This window comes from Cydia pomonella, chromosome 18 (assembly GCF_033807575.1).
Source record: "Cydia pomonella isolate Wapato2018A chromosome 18, ilCydPomo1, whole genome shotgun sequence".
NCBI classification, from domain to species: domain Eukaryota; kingdom Metazoa; phylum Arthropoda; class Insecta; order Lepidoptera; family Tortricidae; genus Cydia; species Cydia pomonella.
The window spans coordinates 4,925,265-4,947,467 of NC_084720.1; the positions used below are offsets into that span (position 1 = coordinate 4,925,265).

General features: G+C 38.3%; 3 protein-coding genes and 1 pseudogene across 3 annotated transcripts in view; 3 read left to right on the forward strand and 1 right to left on the reverse strand.

Moving 5' to 3' along the window:
• LOC133527846 (5-formyltetrahydrofolate cyclo-ligase-like) overlaps positions 1-22,203 on the reverse strand; it is a 49,180-nt gene that overhangs the window by 23,057 nt on the left and 3,920 nt on the right. The window lies entirely within an intron of this gene.
• Positions 1-22,203, forward strand: part of LOC133527836 (transient receptor potential cation channel trpm) — a 399,070-nt gene that overhangs the window by 10,891 nt on the left and 365,976 nt on the right. Inside the window, exon 2 of the mRNA XM_061865024.1 lies at positions 2,123-2,197. Within this exon, the coding sequence (XP_061721008.1) occupies positions 2,123-2,197 (75 nt within the window). The remainder of the gene's footprint in view (positions 1-2,122; positions 2,198-22,203) is intronic.
• On the forward strand, positions 5,302-6,859 carry LOC133527342 (uncharacterized; annotated as a pseudogene).
• On the forward strand, positions 11,663-13,577 carry LOC133527864 (uncharacterized). The gene is given in 2 exon segments (XM_061865057.1): positions 11,663-12,433; positions 12,435-13,577. Coding segments are annotated over 2 exon segments (1,653 nt in total). The 5' UTR covers positions 11,663-11,923.

A 22,203-nucleotide genomic window follows, 5' to 3' on the forward strand; every position in this document is an offset into this window, starting at 1 on the left:
AATAAGGCTTGTGTTGAGGGTACTTAGACGACGATATATATAATATATAAATATTTATAAATACTTAAATACATGACTCTGATATATTCGCTACGTCTGCGTAACTTACTTTAGAGTACATATAAATAAATAAATAAATATTAAATAAATATTATAGGACATTATTACACAAATTGACTAAGTCCCACAGTAAGCTCAATAAGGCTTGTGTTGAGGGTACTTAGACGACGATATATATAATATATAAATATTTATAAATACTTAAATATATGAGAGATATTTTACGACAAGGAAATCTTTAAGTTATTGTCGTCTAGTAATAAATAGGAGCTATATGTTTTGCTTTCAGACCACTAGCGCTATGACTTCACGTCGCCATGTCCTATATAACCTAGACGTTCTTAATGTCCAACATTTCTCATAGAAATAGACTTTGTTATAAAAATACGCACCTACCTATGCTCTGGCACCAAAGATTACTAAATAAAGATACCTAGGCCCGTTTATATAGTTCTGACCGAACATTCTCGTTTGGTGTGCCTCGGTGGAATCAGTGTTGGCCGAACGTGAATTAGAATTGATCATTAACCATTACAAATTGAACGTACGGTTATGTTCAATTCTAATTAACGTTAGGCCAACACTGGGTGGAATGCTACAACTCGATTGGTTGATGAGTTCTTATCACGCGCGCGATTAGTCGCAACTAGAGGCAGTTGGGTTGGACTGCATGTTTGACTTGCATTCGTGGAGAGCGGCGTAGTGACACACCATACTTGGTGGCCATAAGGCCCGCCTTTACAAAGTAACATATAAGTCACTGTTCGGTAAACTAAAAAAATATTTTCTAGAGTCCGTCTGAGCTAACTTTGCAATGAGGTGAACAGAACAAAGTTAGGAGGTGTTATTACAAATGTTAAATTTTCATATCCCGGCTACACACTCGACGAGTGACAAGGGAAGTTAGCAGGGACGTAATATGGCCACGTTACTCGTCTTGCCGCTCGTCATGTTCCTCGTCATGGGAGACACGGCAAAAAAACAAATAATATGAATAGGTGATGCAAGTCGAGAAAAAAAAAACAAAAAGTAAACAACTTGATCTAATCTAAGTGTACTGTTTGGGTGTCTTAAAAAACCGGAAGTTTAGGTCCGAAGAGCCGCAAGTTTAGGTTCGAAGAGCCGCAAGTTTAGGTCCGAAGAGCCGCAAGTTTAGGTGCGAAGAGGCGCATGCGGCTCGCGAGATGCAATTTGTCGTCGCCTGCACTATGCAGTATAACGTTTAAGATATCGTCGGATGACAAGCAAAACTCAATAATGAACTCCACAAGTTCATATCCACAATGAACCATATTACTAATAAAATAAGGTTAATTTTTGTATATTTTTTTTGTAATAGTGAGTTTTGCGTGTCACCTGATGATATATTAAACCGCGACCAGGAACAGATTTCCATGACTAATCGCCTCGTGAAAACTCGTATAGTGGTTAACGGCTATGTATGATGAACCATCGTGGACGTCAGTTGCCGCTCCGTTGGTGGGTTGAGAAAAGGCAGCCACCAAACACATAAAAAAAATTGTCATCGCCTCCCGTTTGCTACTTTGTCAGATGATAGTTCAGATGCTATTGTTAATTAAAGTAATCGTCAGCCGGTTATATCGCGGTGGTCAGAACGTCAGCTAGTCTCATGAACATGTAAAAAATAAGCGCTTTACCTTTTTATGATAGCAATAAAAAATCATGAACCTTTGCATGTAGCATTTCATCAGGCGTTTCAAATAAACTGATTACGCAATTTACACATTACGCATACTTTGCGGACATAAAGTGGTAAGGCGCGTATTTTTTACATGCTTATTTTACCGCTGACGGTTTTTCCTCCGCGATACAACCGGCTGACGGTTTTTTAAATTTAAAACATCGTTTAAACTGACAAATACTGACAACGTATCAGCCGGGAAGCGATGACTGACGAAATATACTCCTGGCCCGCGGTCTATATTAGAAATGCGTATGTAATAAAATATTACATGTTAATCTGTATTATATATTTTATGTTCTACCTATATTGTACGTATTTATGTGTATTTTTTATTTATTTAACAATTTATTTCAACAGGGCGTGCAAAGTGGTCTCAGAAAGGTTGGCCTGGCGATGCTGTCAATGTCGATGGCTCTCGATGACAGAAAGAAAGTCAGTAGCGTGTTGACTGTCACGTCATGTCATGTCATTACCGTTGTCATTATGTTCGTGATCATTACTTCATTTATCATTCCCATCTTCGTTCATGCCGGAAAAACAGTCTCTGCATTCATATAATCCAAAAAAAAAATATTTTTTTAATACTGAACCTTAGGGCCACCACACACTAGCCTCTCCCGAGCGTCGGCGTCCAGTCAACGCTATGGCTGCTGCTCGACGCAGTGTTGGCGCAACTGTACGACGACGGCATTTTCCATATAGCAGTGACTAGCCGCCGACACTCAAGCTAGTGTAGGGTGGTCTTAAGAAAAAGATAAACTGAAACAATTTTTTAAAAATATATTATTACTTAATAATATATTTAAAAATAAATGTTTCAGTTTACATATATGAGTTTTTTTTATCGATTTTCAGATGGACGAATTAATTGTATTCAAACCCAATTTTACAATATAATCTTTCAGTAAAGTTAGTGTAGTTTAGTCATATACATACCTGCACTCAACAAAATCAATTGCTTATTATTAAGAACATAAGTGTTTCCATTTACCTACATTAATATTGCAATAAAATAGCGAAAGAAAAATTTCACCCCCTTTGCGAGGCGTTGTTTCTCAGCATTGTCTGTAAATAATGTGCATTCCCATCCCATTTCACATGGCATTAATATTGCCCGACGGAACCTTGCCGCACAAACGATACAATATCATTACCAGCATGCGCCGAGGAATGATGTACAGATTGTGATTGATTGTCATTTCCATGCAGGCATGAGAATAATGCGTGAATAATGGTAAGAATCTATTGTTTTGTTGAAATTTGATGCTTTGGTTTTCTAATATTTGTGATGTTTGCAGATTTACCAGATTATTATAAGATCGATTTTTAAATGTAAGTATATATTTTACCCTTTAGTTTAAGAAGAATAATATTCGAATTTATTAAATAATCAAATAAATACGAGTAAGACAGCAATAAATCATCTTCCTTGCGTTGTCCCGGCTTTTTGCCACGGCTCATGGGAGCCTGGGGTCGTCTCGGCAACTAATCGCAAGAATTGGCGTAAGAATTACAAAAGCGACTGCCATCTGTCCTTCCAACCCAGAGGGTAAACTAGGCCTTATTGGAATTAGTCCCGTTTCCTCGCGATGTTTTCCTTCACTGAAAAGCGACTGGTAAATATCAAATGATATTTCGTACATATGTTCCGAAAAACTCATTGGTACGAGCCGGAGTTTGAACCCGCGACCTCCGGATTGCAAGTCGCACGCTCTTACCGCAAGGACACCGTCAGCGCTTTTTATTCTCACAATCATTTCGTTAAAACTATAATATATATTATTGTTTGGAGCCTCTCATGTCCCTCTGCTGGGCAAAGGCCTCCCCCAATTGCTCTGCAGATCTTTGTCCAGCGCTGTATCTGGCCACTCCTTCAAGAAGGAGTCCAGTTCATTCCGCCATCGCCGGTGAGGTCCGCCAGATCCCCGATTTGAGTTTTCGGGCTGCCACTCTGTAGCGAATTTACCTCACAGCTCATTCGGCATTCAGCAGACATGACCAGCCCATTTCAGCTTGTCCACCTTCCGAGCTACATTGACGATTTGTGTCTTGGAGCACAGCGTATTCCGGACTCTATCCACCAATTTGACACCTAATAAGCTACGCTTCATGACTCGTTGAACAAAACGTATTATCGTCAAAATTTAAATAAAATAGGTACTTACCTACGTTAGGGAATATGAAATTGGTTGACTACTGTATATATTATTGTGTATAACAGTCAGCCAATGCATATTTCATGGACCCAATATGTATGTAAAACCCACAATCCGCCTATACACAAGCAGGTCTGCGAATTAAATTACGCACATTACAGGCCAATTCAAGTTATAGTTATTCGATCTGTTTCCGATATGATACCCATCAGTCAGTGTCAAAAGCGACATTTCTTCAAATAAAAACGTCACTTTGGACACTGCCAGATCAGTATCATATCGAAAAAAGATCGAATAACTTAAACTCGAATTGGCCTATTAGTCTTGCGATGCTCAAGGCCGTATAAGTACGTGCTAACTCAAGGTTTGAAGAAACATAACATTTTAGCACGTCGAGCGACAAATGGGTCGCTACGGCAAATTTGCTTATCACATACAAGATTGATGTTATGGGGAAATCCTTAAGAATATTGACATTGTCGAATTTTTATGATATACGAGGAAACAAGCACTGCCGTCGGATACTAAGGCCGTGGACTGGACGCAAGCGGCGCACGCTGCGGCGAGAGGCATTTCAAGGTCGTTCATACATTTGGCCGAGCGCAGTTTATGAATGGCCTTGATTTGCCGTTCGCCGCGCCGCGCGCTGCTTGCGTCCAGTCCGCGGCCTAAAAGGCAGTCTTTTTAGAACATTACCATAAAACACAAAAACCACACGGGCGGTGACCGCGAGTCGTCCTATAAGCTCAGTCTATAAGGGTTGGTCTGTGCCATAGAATCAGTAATACTATTATACATTACTAAAAGGCAATCTTTTTAGACCATTTTGTTTTCAGAAGACTGCCTTTTAGCAGCAGACAAATTGCCTGGTTGCAGAGGGGTTGCAAGTGCTTTGCCGGCATTTGAAGAGGAACGTCTTGACGGTAAAAAGAAAGCCAGATACATCATGTCAAAAATTATTTTGAGCACTAATCATTATACACCACCCTTTGACAGGTAGAACTTACTTGTAGGAACTCTAGCATTGAACGCAATGCATCCAAGAGACTCAGTAAATATACCACTGTCAATTATCAGTATTATCACAATACATAACCCACTACTATTGTTCCATGTCAACGACATAGGTGTGAATTTATGGGTGGCGTCTAAGTGACAATCAGTCAACTCGCATACTTAACCACAACGTTCACAGCTGTTTTCAGTCGTTCACAGCTGTTTCCAGTGACTAGAAGGGGGTCTCATGTGTTATATAATATGATCCATCCATATACCTAGTTTTAGTTATTAAGTTGCTACTCACATATTTGTTTACCTTTCCCAATAGTTTTGTACTTTGAAATCATAATTAGTTTCTTAAATACTTTATTTACACTTCTCATCAATAATTGTAAACATCCTCATGTCTTAATGTGTTATTTGTCATTAGTGTTAACTTATCTCAAATGGTCCTGAGACCATAATGTGTTTATTATTCTCATGTTTATCCTAATATCCTAATGAGACTTGTCTCCCTTATAAGCAGTACTACGTCCCGAATTAAATCAGTCTAGTTTGAACCGTCAAACTGTGTTTTACTCCACCCCACATAACAATTTTGGCGCAGTCGGTAGGATACATTAACCGCGTCACACCGCCGTTAAGCAGACGAGCTCAACGCCTGGGCTAAGGACAAAATCGCCACCAGCCTAGACGGTGCCTACAGGGCTTCAAACAGCTCGCCGAACAACGCTCCGTGATGCAAATTTGGATCCCGTTACTGTGGTAAGTGGCCAAACACGTTTGCTCTGTTCCCACATCCTATATCTCCAGGCTACTATATATATCTTAAATCCGAAATCTCTTTATCTTGTGACATATATATTTAATCAAAAATGTCCCCAATCACTGAAACTATGGCCGCGCAAGCAGCAATTAAAGATACAATCAAACTAGAGACAACATCACCCACTACATCAAATGAGGCCAATTCGGAAACAATACCTTTAAACACACTCCTCCGGTTAATACCGGATTTCGACACAGCACAACCCGCGCAAGTTTATAGGTTCGTTCGCTCATGCGACTCCGCTTTTGAATTGGCAAACGCATCTCAACAACCAGTGATCCTCACATATACGTTAAATAGAATTTCTGGGCAGAATTCGTCAGATATATTTGCAAAAAGGTACCAAAGTTGGTCAGAGCTGAAAACATTCCTAATTCAAAAATTCTCACAAACGAAAACGTTGACACATCTTAACTTAGAGCTTCAATCATTATTCCAAAAACCGAATGAATCGGTCACCGATTACTTTCATAGAGTTGACTTATGCCGTAATAAAATCCTCGACAAATTAACCGCCGAAGTTTCTGACGCATCATTGATCGGCCGGAAGACCAGCACTGAGGAAACCGCCTTAAGCATATTTGTAAATGGTGTGAGCTCTAATCTGGGTTCGATGCTGAGGACAAAAGGTTTCACCACCTTGTCCGAGGCTGGTACATTCGCGATTCAAGAAGAAAAGATTCAAAACATGAATCACGCACGTCAGGTCCTATTTAGAACCCCAGCTTATAGTAGCACCATTCGTAGGCCAACGCCACCGATTAATCAGACTCAATCTTCACTTTCAACCGCACAACCAAACACATTTAGGCCAACAAAACGTGTAATTATTGCAAAAAACCCGGTCACCTGATTTCTGAATGCAGAAAGAGAGCTTACAATAATAATATAAAAAATCATAATATAGAACGCCCTACTAATGCCCCTCTTCGCATCAATAATTTAAACTTACAAGCGGCCGAGGAAACGGGCTTTCACTCGGGAACCGCTTCGATATATTGCCCGAATACCCCGATGACTTCATCAAGACAAAACACAGCCCCGGAACTTTACGAAACCATGCAGAACCTACAACTACAATAGATAAAAATACATCTAGATCTTCAAAATTTCAGCAATCTCCAAATACTTTAAATGCCGAAGTTATGCGACCGCAAACAAACCCAGTCTATCGGAGACACCTGCGCGACGCATCCACACAAACTCCAGAACAATCTAATATCACAGAAAATCCATTTCCTAGATCCACTAAATCGCTAAATCAAGATCCAAAATCTATGACAATACAAAGTAAAGTCTCAGAGCCTCCTAAACCTATTGCATCGTCAAATCAAGCTTCAGAGTCTCCCAGATCTATAACGTTACAAAATCAAGTACTAGAGCTTCATAAATCCATCGACTTCCTGCTAACTCAATTCATCAATGTAACTGAATCTCTTTCGAAATCTTTATTACAACAAACTTCAAATGCAAACGATACCCCAGAAATAAGCGCGACAGCCTCTTTTAACCCTAATAATACGAACTCCGAGAATAATTCTAAGGAAACATCCCAAATCATTGCTAACTCTAAATCAATGGACAATCTATCGAATTTAAACCAAATCACGAATACCCCATTCAAAAGTGAAAAATCGTCTAAATCAAAACATCGTTCAAAATCACAGCGGAAATCAAAATCTAAGCAAAAGCCTAAAATTCCCCAGGAAGAATATACTATAAACACGTTAAACATACCCCCAGAAGATCTTAAACATTGTGTATTCCATGTTGACGGTGAACCCATAACCTTGTTAATAGATACTGGAGCAGCCATCTCAGTCATAAATAAAGATAAAATCGGCAACAATAAAATCGATACGTCTAGAATCGCCTCAATCATAGGTGTATCTAACACAAACTCCACCGTCCAAACTTACGGCATCTGTAACTTATCCCTAGATCAATTGCCCAAGTTCACATTCCACGTAGCTAACCTTAATATTCACGCTGATGGCATATTGGGTAATGACTTCATGTCCAAATTCAATGTCGATATCTCATATGAATCTAAAACCCTGCGAATACGCGACAGAACATACAAATTTCTTACTCTAAACGATTCTACAAATCCTCCTATCGACAACAATAAACAAACCCTCAGACAAAGATCAGAAACTGTTATCACTTGCCAAACTAAAGATATCTCAGACGGAACAGCAATCGTAGACAAACAATCCATTGACGATCACCTAACTCTTCCAAACGCGCTTGTTGTTATCAAAAATAATCATTTCTTAATAACGTGCGTAAATTCTAGCAATGAAGACAAAACTATATCTATTCCCACCATCCATGTAAACTCAATAAGCGACGTAGACTTCGATCAGTACCATCTCCATACATTTAACTGCGGTAATGATATAAAACACTCGACCCCGAAAAGATATAAACGAACTTATTAGACAAGACCACCTTAATAACGAGGAAAAAGAATCTCTAAATAAAATCGTCACAGAATTTTCCGATATCTTTTATACTGAAGGTGAACCTTTGACGTTCACCAATCATACAAAACATTCCATACCCACTACCTCCGATACGCCCATTAATACGAAAACATACAGATTTCCACAAATTCACCAACAAGAAGTTAAGACCCAAGTGGATAAAATGCTAAATCAAAATATAATAAGACCTAGTACATCCCCTTGGAGCAGCCCCATCTGGGTTGTGCCTAAGAAATTAGACGCTTCCGGAAAACAAAAATGGCGTGTTGTCATCGATTACAGGAAGTTAAACGACATCACTATAGGAGATAGTTACCCACTGCCTAATATCACTGACATACTGGATAAATTAGGTCATTCAATCTACTTCACGACTTTAGATCTTGCATCCGGATTTCACCAAATAGAACTAGACCCAAAGGACATACCAAAAACCGCTTTTAATACACCATATGGACACTACGAATTCTTAAGAATGCCTTTTGGTTTAAAAAACGCACCTGCTACCTTCCAACGCGCAATGGATAGCGTTCTTTACGGCCTTCAAGGTGAACGGTGTTTCGTTTATCTAGACGATATCGTTATTTTTGCATCCAGTCTCCAAGAACACGAAGATAAACTAACCGAAGTTTTCAATCGTCTAAGAAAATGCAGCCTTAAAATCCAACCCGATAAATGCGAATTTCTGAGAAAAGAAGTGGCTTACTTAGGTCACATAATATCCAGCGAAGGAGTCAAGCCAAATCCTGAAAAGGTAAAATCTGTTCAAGATTTCCCAACTCCCAAATCATGCAAAGACATCAAGTCATTCCTAGGACTAGCAGGCTATTACCGTAGGTTCATAGCCAATTTCAGTAAACTTACGAAACCCATGACGAGCCTTTTAAAAAAGGACGTACCTTTTATTTGGGGACCTGATCAACAGAAAGCGTTCGATTCATGTAAAAACATTTTAACAACTACTCCTCTACTACAATACCCCGATTTTAGCAAAGAATTTATACTCACAACAGACGCTTCCATTCATGCCATCGGAGCTATCCTATCCCAAGGCGAAATAGGTAAGGATTTGCCTATAGCATACGCATCCCGTACTTTAAATAAAGCTGAAACGAACTACTCAACTATAGAACGAGAATTATTAGCAATAGTATGGGCAGTTAAACATTTCCGACCATACCTCTTTGGTAGGAAGTTCAAAATAGTCACTGACCACAAACCTCTCACTTGGTTATTTTCAATTAAAGATCCAGGATCCCGTCTCGTTCGATGGAGGCTCAAACTTGAGGAATTCGATTACGAAATTATATACAAAGCGGGGAAAATGAATACTAACGCAGATGCACTTTCCCGTCCACCAATTAACAACATAGGAATCAATGACTCCAAATCTATTTCAAATGACTTCTTACAAACACATTATGAACAATACGTATCACAAGGTTGCACACCAAATTCTCACTTGCTAAAAACAACTCCCGAAAGACTCTTAGACGCACGACACAAAAATATATTCATTCCAATTCCATGCAAAAACGCCGATCTCGATCATTTGTTCAATGAAGCTCTAGGTCTATGCCCACAAACTAGTACCTACCCTGATAAAAGTAAAAATATCTATGAAACCGATCATCTAATCTCAGAAACTAAACAAAATCTTTACTTTTGTTATACTAGACCTTCATACTACGACCCCTGGGATGCCGAAAGTTATTTCAAGTCTTTATTAGTATGTCTAGAAAAAAACCATCCCGAAACCCTGTTCGTCCCAGATCTAAAACATCACCAAACATGCAAACTACGAGGAAATCAACAGTCACATATCACCGCTTACCTGGCAGAGCTGTACAATTGTAATGTCACAATCTGTGAAAATAAGGTTGATTACCCCACATCTGAAGAAATACCACAAATCTTAAAAACATATCATAATGAACCACTTTTGGGACACCGAGGTATTACCGAAACTTGTAGAAAGATCCGCGAAAATTATTTTTGGCAAAACATGTCAGAAGACATTAAAAATTATATAAACTCATGCGAAATCTGTCAACGTAACAAAATCCAAAGACGAACTTTTAAGGCCCCCATGGTCATAACTTCCCAATCTTCAGAACCTTTCGAACGCGTGTCTATGGACTTAGTCTCATATTCCGATATTAGCGACAATCATAATAAATACATATTGACATTACAAGACGAACTGACTAGATACGTCCAAGCTTACCCCATTCCCGACAAAGAAGCCCTTACAGTTGCCAAATATCTTCTTCACTTTTGCCAACACTTTGGAGTACCCAAACGGTTCCATTCTGATCAGGGTACCGAATTCATGAACGGACTAATGAAACAATTAACAAAGTTTCTAGGTACAAGTCAGACATTCAATACAGCCTATCACCCCCAAACGAACGGTGCTCTTGAAAGATTCCATGGTACACTACGAGACCACATACGTATGTACCAAACGAGGAAGCAAAAGAATTGGGATCAAATAATTCCCATGGCAATAATTTGCCACAATACATCTGTCAATAACTCCACAGGATATACGCCCTACGAACTACTTTTCGGCTTCAAGCCACGCCCCTTTTATTCACTCAAAACAGTACCAGAATACTCAGCAGCCGACTATATAAAAGACCTTAACGAACGATTGAGAATAGCTCGTGATGTGGCAATCCAAAACGTCCAAAAAATGAAAGAAAGGGCCAAAGAGCGTTATGATGGTAGTATTAGGAACATAGCTAAGTTTGCGTTAGGCGACAAAGTCCTGGTAAAAGCACCTAATCCCAACAATTTGGATCCCAAATGGGAAGGACCTTGTGAAGTCATCAGAGTTGGATTCAATGAAAACTACCTGATTAGGAAATCCGGTAAGAATCAACTTGTCCATGCCAACCGACTCAGACCTTTTGATGTAAATATAAATAATCCTAAAAGCTAAAACCCCTTAGCCGTGTAGTGACCGGCTATGTCAAGAATAGTCCTAACGCGTCTCGCAAGCGTGTCGTAAAAGGCGACTAATCTAGGATAATTTTAGGTTAGGAAAACTCATCTAAATCTAGTACTATAATCAAAATCTAGTTTATAAATCTAAATAAATTTAAGTACGATAGTTTATAAATCAAAATCCATTGACAACTCTTATATTTTAAAACATATTGTCATTCCAGGGTCATCTGCCCGGCACTTGCACTACCTATTCCCCAAAATACCTCATCTCTATCTTATATTATGAATAATCCCTACTTTAGTTTTATTATATGCTCTATAATCAAATTAATATTATACATAGTTCTCTACAAATTATATAAGAAACTCAAAAAATAATCAAATTACGTAGTACAAATAAATCTCATAATTCTAATCAAACCAATATACCCCTTTCAGGGCCTTCGCCTCGGCGAATGGAGCTACAGGTCAATTGACCGAACCACTCCCTTCCTACTCCGGTCTGTTCTTTAAAAACGAAGGCACGATCTACCTAAGCGACGAATCCTGGAAATTAGTTATCTACAGGGATCTTAGACCCCTTTTTATCGCAAAAGATTCGCTCGTTCGATTAGCAACCAAATTTCATTTCGTCTCTACCCAATATAATAATTTTACCCACATTGAAACCACGAAATCTTTTCTTAAACTAAACCTAGAAAAAATCGAAAACCGTTTAGCAGAATTAAATATGTACTTAGGAAAAAATTCAAGACAAAAACGCGAATTATTAGACGGCCTGAGCGTCGTCCTTAAATGGCTCATTGGTACACCTGATGCCAAAGACGCCATGCATTATGAAGATTGTATTAACCAACTCGAAAAACGTGAAACCGATCTTTCATCACTTATGCTCGAACAAACTCAAATAATTTCTTCGACTGTCAAAACCTTCAACGAATCAATTCTCAAAATCACTTATGATGAGTTAATCATTAACGAAAATATCGAACGCTTAAATAATTACCTTAACTCTTCTCAATCACTTCTGTTTAGTTTAAAAGCCAGCCAAGATGTGTCAGCTATTTCCCTTCAAATTTTAGAGTCAGTAGTAAACCTTGAAAACGAAATCAACGAATGCCTAACTAGTATCCTCTTTGCAAAGTCCAATACAATCCATCCGTCAATTATAACCTTGGAAAAACTTTATAAAGAACTCCTCTTATCGAATCATATTCGCACGAATAAACATCTAGTTTCCACCGTTAGCCCACAAAAATATACACACAATCTTAGAATCTTCCTCTCTATCAGCATATGTATATTCAGATAAACTTGTATATATACTTACATTCCCTTTAATTCAGAATGATCCTCTCGACTTATACCATGTATACTCCATCCCTATAAAACATCCGAATTCCTCTCTTCATACCACTATCCTCCCTGAGCACGTGTACCTGGCTGCGAACCCCAGCGGCCAAACCTACGTGTCGACAAGCAGTTTAGAAACCTGCAAAACATACGCCAGCGAAAAACAAGTCTGCACCGGTCTCGTCGCCTACGACGCTACAGCTCGTCCCCTGTGTGAACTACAAATTCTCCACAGCATCTCCAAATCCCTTCCGAAAATCTGCACTACTTCAACCTTCGAAGCCGACATCAACACTTTTCAATACATCGAGAACAACAAGTGGCTATACATACTGTCTGGCGAAACCAACTGCGTCCTACAATGCACTAAAGAAGTAACACATCACAAGATACAGGGCGCAGGCATCCTATCATTACAGAAAAACTGTAAACTCCACACTGGATACAGCACGCTATCAGCATCACAAGACTCCGAAGAAAATATAACTTACCCTATAATCGTACCCGACATAAGAACTGACGACTGTTTCGAAGAATACAGGGACATCGCGAAACCTGACCTGATGCCAATTAAAATTAATGAATTGCCACTAGATTCCTTGAAACAAATCAAAAACCATATAGATAAATACGGAGAAGAAATCAAGAAAATAAAATCCACAACATTCGCCCAAAGGAACACCACTACCTTCTCTTGGGTTTATTTTACACTTGGCCTAATAATGTTAGCCTACCTTGTATTTAAAATTTGCAAACGCTGCCCCAATGGACTTCTACTACGCCGCCGAACACTAAATTCTCCAAATCGCGATTCCAACGGATGCATCCAGATCTTCAATAACTGCTTCGCAAATTCATCTCGACAACAGAGAACCCACGTCGCAATTCCCATGTCTACAATCTCAACTAGCTGCGTCACAGAAGATGAAGACGAAGACATCGAGCCTCAGCATTCTCAGCCAATCTCACCCGTTTCCATTGTTCCTGCGACTTCTAAAAGATCAGGCGCTAACGCCCAATCTTTATTCTAAGGGGGGGAGGTGTTATATAATATGATCCATCCATATACCTAGTTTTAGTTATTAAGTTGCTACTCACATATTTGTTTACCTTTCCCAATAGTTTTGTACTTTGAAATCATAATTAGTTTCTTAAATACTTTATTTACACTTCTCATCAATAATTGTAAACATCCTCATGTCTTAATGTGTTATTTGTCATTAGTGTTAACTTATCTCAAATGGTCCTGAGACCATAATGTGTTTATTATTCTCATGTTTATCCTAATATCCTAATGAGACTTGTCTCCCTTATAAGCAGTACTACGTCCCGAATTAAATCAGTCTAGTTTGAACCGTCAAACTGTGTTTTACTCCACCCCACATAACACATGCGATATAATTGCATTATTTTTACCTTATCTGACGTTCCATCGGGGTTGCACTAATGTGTGGTCACGGGCCCGAAGTTATACCCTTTCTAAACATTAAAGTGTACGAAATGACAGAGTTAAAAGTGTTATAAACTGTGTCTCTTGTTTGTGAATTCGAAGACGCAACATTATTTCCATGAAGCGTTTTGGAAGTTTTTGTAGTGTATTAATTTAAATGTGTACCAACTGATTGGGATCACTTACGAATGGTAATGATTGGAATGGTGATGAAATCTTCGAGATTTTTTATTATTATATAGGAGGCAAACGAGCAGATGAATTGCCTCATGGTAAGCGATTACCGTCGCTCATGGACACCCGTAACACCAGAGACGGGTCAAGTTTCTAGAACTTGCGTGAGGGCATTAATGGATGGCTTGTTAGTAAGTGTAGTGTAATGATTATTCACCATGTGTTTACTATGACGAAACAATAGAAACTCAATTTTACAGTAATGAGTGTAAAATGTGAATCAGTGACAAATATGTCGATATATTATCGCGGGTCGACGTCAAGTGTGTCGACAGTGTGTGCGTCGAAGCCGACGTTCATGCAGCGGGTATCGCTGGCACTGCCACATAGACGTAAGGTAAGTAGTGTATCCCAGGGTGCTTTATTGGGGTCCACATTTTAAATAATGTTTGTTGTTAGGGTTCCGTATTTTTACTGGTAGCCGAGTTATAAATTATTGTGGCTAATAAAACTTTAAACAAACTTGCCTTTAGTGTACAGTCAGCAAAATTACACTCGGCGTTACGAAAATCGCACACCTACGGATTTGGCTTTTAAGCGAATGTAGCTCTTATCATATTATACTCTATCAATATCACTTTAAAGCACAATTAATAAGCTTTAAGACATGAATCGGAAAATATAGTCATGATCACGAAATACCATGTAGGATGTCTGACGACTCTGACGTCACCAAATACCCGTAGCAGTGTTGGCCGAAAGTTAATAAGAATTAATAATATTGAAAATTAACCATTACAAATTGAACCGTAAACTGTAACCGTCCATTATGGTTCAATTCGTAATGGTCTGACTCGTAGTAATGGGTAGGTAGGTGAAAACCCCACGCTTAATGGTCGCTTTTGTTTTGGCGATACAACTGAGATGTGTTGAAAATAATGAAATGTTAGATATCAGACGAAAGTACATGGAAATACTGAAAATGCTATAAATAACGGAGGAAAGTAATACCCGCGGGAGTTTCTGTAACTGTTGTTGATATTGCCACGAAGCAAGGTCTTAGATAGGCAATAATGCAATAACCGTCCAATCTTCATAACCGGTTTCGATTACGGGTATGCCCGAAAATAACCGATAATTGGTTACGGTTAATTTCGACAAAAAATTATAATTTATAATCAAGAGAGTACAAACATAAAGGTAAAGTATTAACGAATGTAAGTATATCTTAGTTTTTAATAAAACACACAAAATACAGTAGTTAGAAGCGAAAATATGACCTTGGACGTGATACAATATTGCATAATATTTTCGCTATTTAAGTTCACGAATGAGAAGATCAATTTATAGAATATAAGACATAAATAGATAACCGAAAATAACCGTAACCGGTTATTCGAGTTTCCAGTAATCGATTATATGACGTTTTGTCAAAATCTAGTCTTATATCTATACATTATATTTTGCAATAAAACCTTAGCCGATTACTGACTGAGCGCTGTAACTCCATTTATTCCGTTTTTTTTCAGTTCTCTGATAAAAATATATTTTAGAACATCTGTGGGAAAATTCCTAACGGTATTCATATACGGGACAAAAACGGGAGGAGTAAAAATACGGAACGCGATAGAACACATACACGGGAGTATGGCAACTCTAATTATATATTATGTATTTACATATTGTACTAAGAACAATTCATTCAATATAAATATGAACTCTTTGTACCGTGTAGTCAATTTTGGCACAGACCACTAACACTAACATACGATAAACAATCGAATACGAGTATAAACAAACAACGGTGCTGGTGGTAACCGAATTGGCAGTCTATCCCATAAATCTCTGTCGCGGGCGAAGTGTGAAATATCGGGTCTCATTCATTTCCTATTCAATTGGTACTCAGTGCTCACATCTCGTTTTAAAACACAAATGTAAGATTGATACTTACTTACATACATAGATAAAAGTCTATTTTAACCTTAAACTAATTTTAAACGTATTTGTGATAAGATTTAAGTTGAATAAGTATTAAGTGTTAAGCATGGGGCAGCTGGCAAACAGCCGCTTAGAAACAGATGTTAACAGGGACGATCCGGGTTCGATCCCCGGACGTGTATGCAGATATTACTTTATGTTTGTGACTAAGCGAGTGTGAAGCTCGAGCTAAGCGTATCAGTATCAGCTTGTACAAAAATGCCTTCTTATATTTAGTTGTTATCCCTGCTTGTATACAAGAGTTACAAGCAGTCGCATTTCCGAACTGATTTGTGAAATTTTGTGAGCAGTTTCTATAAATATTATTTTGTCGCTTAAGTTTTCTTTTTGTATTTGTTAATCAATATTATACTACGTTTATCAATAATAATATACTTCGTTCCAACTGAGTGCTCCACGCTATATACTGTAAAAGAGATACGGTGTAACTGAGGTGGGGAATGTAAACGCTCGAAGTAGATTTCTTATTTTATTTTATAATCTTTTTTTATTCAAAAACTAACCACAACAATATCGACTAACTCAGATGCTTGCCATTTTCAGAATGAAATCGCCTGCAGATCTTTATTCCTTCAACAGGGCGATAGTTCTGAATTCAAATAATCGTTACCAGTTATCTATCACGAGACTGGAAGGTTTCCAACCTTCACCATACTTAAGAGGCTGTCAATACCTAAAGCGCGCACACTGTCTATTTGTATCGGAGTAAATGAGATAGCACTGTCGCATGTTACTGGGCCTGGGCAAGGGAATAATAAGAAAAATATTTAAATAAAAAAAAGTGGATTATTAGTGTAATATTTTACTCAATAGCGGTTTAGATATAAATGTTTTGAATTTGTGATTTTAATTGCAGACCCATAAGTCAAAACAATAAAGACATAAAACCGTTTAATTGTGATTTTAGGACCAATCTTTGCAATTATTTTCTATCGAGCCGATTTCGTTCAATCATGTATCGAGTACAACCACGGTCTTTGAAATATAATTAATATGAACATATATTTTTCTTACTTGACTAAAACAAATAGTCTTTCTTAAAAAACTGTTTAAGTAACATCAATTTCAAGGTCATTGGGTGTTGACAGCCTCTTAATACGTGATGTCCGACGAGTACGGACTCGAGTGCGGGGTGAGGCAGGGGAGGTTGACCTCACCCAAGCTGTTCAATCTGTATATGGATGCCCTGATCGGTGAGCTCAGCAGTACTCATGTTGGTTGTCATATAGATAGGGTGTGCTTTAATAATATAAGTTATGCCGATGACATGGTACTGTTGAGCCCATCGATCGGTGGTATAAGAATACTAATTGAGAAGTGCGAGTCTTATGCCCAAAAACATAACTTACGATATAATGTCGCGAAAAGTGAGTACATGATTTTTAAGGCGGGGAGCAAGTGCCCATCATACGTCCCACCCATTCGCTTGAATGGCGTACAACTGAGGAGGGTTTATTCCTTTAAGTATCTTGGGTACTTGGTCACCGACGATATGCGTGACGACGCGGACATCGAACGCGAGCGTAGGGCATTAGCTATTAGGGCTAATATGGTCGCCCGTAGGTTCAGCAGGTGTACAGCGCAAGTTAAAATAACACTTTTTCGAGCGTATTGTACTTCGCTGTACGCCTGCAGCCTGTGGACGAGATACACGCAGCGTTCTATGAAAGCCATGCGTGTACAGTACAATGACGCGTTCAGGGTACTGTTGCGGCTGCCGCGATACTGCAGTGCGTCGGGCATGTTCGCCGACGCGCATGTGGACGGTTTCCACGCGACGATGCGCAAGCGCTGCGCCGCGACGCTCCGAAGGGTGCGCGACAGCCGCCAGTCTCCTGGCCGTCGTGGCAGGGAGATGGGACAGTGCATTAATTAGGCACTGGACCTTCCAACATCTTAGTTTAGGTACTAACATAGTAATTTAAGTATATTTGTAACTAACAAAATATGGATTGTGTCGTCCGAAATAAATGATTTTTATTTTTATTTTTTATTAATACTAAAGTAGAGTAAACTCTTTGGTTCCACGACAATCACACACTTTTTATTATTATTAATAAGGAAACTGATGTAGGAAGTGGGCACTCCAAATTAACTTATTTTATTGCTCTATGGTCGCGGGTAAAGTGTGAAATATCGTCTCTCATTCATTTCCGATTCGATCGGTACTGGATGCTCACATCTTTGCTTTCAATTCCAACATATCTATTGAGTTCCGCAATGGGGTTGGTAAGAGCGTTTTGCCAACTGTCCGATCCGATGTCGGATGACGGATGACATTTAAAACAGCTGCTAAAAATGTCGTATGGCATCAAGTACTTTTATTTATGCATTAACGATTTTTTTTAACAAAAAACAATAAATCCCATATATTGTTCGTATTTCTTGTATATAATTTACTCTGTGACTATTTCTCGTGCTTTTATTTCTATGTAAAATAAAGTATATACACTCATACTTACATAAAAAAAAAAATACTGAAATTAAAAAGGCCTTTTTTACTTTTTTGTAGTTGTATCTGGCATACGTTGTCTGAATAACGTGACAATGTAAAAACTTTCGAACTGTCATAGGTTTTTATAAATGGCACCAAATTTGGTTTTCCGTGTTTCTATAGATTTAGATTTAGATTTACTTATTTCACAACATATGATTACAGTACAAATTACATCAATGTCAATTTATAAGAATCTATATTGTGATCGTCAGAAATAAACTTAAATAATAACAACATAATCCAAATAAATTAATTTCAATAATAATATATATATGAAAATTTTCACCTGACAAGGATCGTCAAATAATATCAAGAATAAGCAAAGACAATGTCAAATCATTATGCAATTATAAATTATACAGTTATGTCAAAAAATTCACTTATTTAATATAATGGGTTGTCCAGTAAAAAGTTTCTCAATAGACGCTTGAATGTTGTATCGGATGTTTCCGTCCTTATTTCTGCAGGTAATCGTTCATAATAAGTCGGACCGATGACACGCGGGTTCTTTGCTGCAAGTGCCATGCGACGTGGAACTGTTCGCAATCGACCTGTAGTTCTAATGTTTATACCAGCGAGCTCAACGCGTTTAAACAAAGATAGGTTATTTCTAACATACATAAGGATTTCGAACAAATATAACGAGTAGTGCGTCATTATTTTGTGCGTTACAAAAAGGCCCCTGCATGAATGTCTAGGCTTCGCACCTGCTAGCGTTCTTATTGCCTGTTTTTGCATGATAAACACTCGGTTGGCATGCGTAGAGTTTCCCCAAATGAGTACACCATACGTCATTAGTGAGTGGAAGTGAGCGTAGTAAATCGATTTTAATGTAACATACGAAACAAGGGGTTTCAACTTCCGTAACGCAAAGACTGCACTACTCAATCTATTGCATAGCTGGTCAACATGGCACTTCCAGTTCAGATTCGAATCCAACATAAAGCCAAGGAACTTCGTTTCACTGCACATTGGCATAGGGCAGTTTACTACACATGGGGGCGCAGTAGTCGTCCGTCCTGAGAATAACATGACGCTGTTTTTTTTATAGTTTTGTTCTATGACTTAAGGGGGATAAAAATAGAATATGACACTTTCTGTGAGATTGACAGGTGAAATCTCTAAATACCACATCGGTGGCAAACAAGCATACGGTCCGCCTGATGGTAGGCATTCACCGTAGCCTATGGACGCCTGCAACTCCAGAGGTGTTACATGCTCGTTGTTGACTGGTTTAAAAACCTGTAAACTCTTTTTTTGAAAAACTCCATACTGTAGGCCCTCGAGAAAATCTCGGGAGCTCATTCCACAGCAGGAGCGTCCGCGGGAGGTTGTACCTTCTTGACCAAATGTACAGATGAACATGATTACATAAATGAAATGAAATTAATGTAATTCCCAATGAGAATTTGGGAATAATGTTAATGTGTCTCATCCAAGGCTCGGAAACCGGTTTTTCCAAACCGTTATCATGTACTTGGCTCAAATCTTTTTATTTCGGTTTCACTCGAAAAACCGTTATTTTTAAATCCGTTTCTATGAGAACAGTTCTTGTCAAACTAACCGGTTTAGAACAATAAAAACCGGTGTTTTCCTATGTCGGTGTTTATAGTTGGTACACCACCAAGCCGACCGGCCGTTGAGTCACTCGTCAAATAAACCGGTTTTTTTTAGGTTACAATAAAGTTCTTAAAACGTTCGCGTTCTTATAAAAGTTTGGAGAAAAACCAAAATACCGGTTTATTTTAAGAACCGGTTTTTAAGCTTGGTCTCATCGGAAGATCAGCGCTGGAACATGCTAAGATGAGGCCATTTCGTGGTACTTTATACTTTCTGTTTTTGTTATATTTTGTAATTTGTCTTGTTTATGTTTACGAATAACAAATAATTCTATTCTATTCAATTTGGAACGTTATACTTTCATAGAAATTTCATATTAATAAAAATATTTACTCAGTTACACGCGTATATATATTACGAATGTACAATAATCACACAGGAAAACCATAAAAATACCAAACAAGAATACATACGGATACATAATATAAATAAATTATAACTCTCACTGTTAACTGTTTTAACAGTAGGTATAGGAGGTAAATATACTAGAGAGAGTAAATACCTATAGATCAGTTAGATAGGTTTTGGAAATATAATGAGCAATTTCCAAATCTTTTTTTGTCTAACTTTCATTGTCTTTCTATTCATTTTTAAATGAAAATTGTTATCTCTATTAATCTAAACTCAAAATGTAACTTATTTTTAATGAAAATATAATTTCCCATTTTCAATAGAATATTCAAAATAAAATTTACCTTTGGTCTGGATCTAAAATACTAACGAATAACAGTTAAACTCTTAAAACGTAACATTTTAACAAAACGTATTCCTTTCTTACGAAAAGTTTAGAAATCGCTTCTCCGAACATCTTGTTCGTATTTTAAGTTAACTTGCTACCAACAAATTAATTTTAGTAAAATACTTCGTGCGAAATCTTTTGCATGCTGAAAGCACTATTTTCATTCAAAGTACTTCTTCTAAAAAAAAAAGAAAGAAAAGAAAAAAAAAAGAAAAGAAATTATGACGTTGACTTAACACTTGCACATCATCTATCAAAATCGTTGCCAACTTAGCTTGTTCTGACTGTGACTATGTATCTATGTATAAAAGACACTAGTGCGAGTACCATTTAATAAGTGTCTTTTGTCATTCCCGTTCCATCGCCCATCGACTCGGTTCCTTTTGTCATTCCCGTTCCATCGCCCATCGACTCGGTTCCTTTTTGTGAAGGCATAGTTCGTTTGATTATGCCGAGTGCTGTGTAGGGTTCACAGTTCAAAGCTGCACAAAAATATACGTTCTTTAATCAAGCCTAGAAAAGTAGGTAACATATAAAACAAAAAACATTTTTGTTTACCTATAACTAACAAATCGCCTACGTTTGTTAAGTCGCTACCGACAGCTTCTATCATTCCTAAAATACTTCGTGACAATTTAATGTTTCCTCTACAGGATGGGCCATCATACTGGCCCACTAAGATGGGCCAGCGTGTAGAGAGGGTAGTGGTGTTGGATGGCTTATGGTGCGGCGGGATGACGATGGGATGGCCATGGTGTCGCTTTGCCGTCCGTACGTCAAAGATAGGCCAGGGCCAGGAGGGCGGTGCATAGTCTACACGTGGCCCATTCCATAGTGCGTGCGCTCAACCATCGCATGGCCATCTCGCTGGTTCAGCGCTGGGCCATCGTGTAGAGGGGCCATAAAAAGGACAAGTGTTCACTAGACAGACAGTAGTTCGAGTACCATTCAATGAATGCCTTTTGTCATTCCCGTTCCATCGTCCATCGATTCGGTTCGTTTTTTTAAAGTCATAGGTCGTTTCATTATGCAGAGTGCTGTGTAGGGTTCACAGTGCTGCTGAAAATTATACGTTTTATACTATTAATAAAACTAGCTTCTCCCCGCAGCTTTGTCTGCGGGAAATGATGATGATTGATATACTTATAACCTATTATATTTCATGTCCATCCCCAGGCC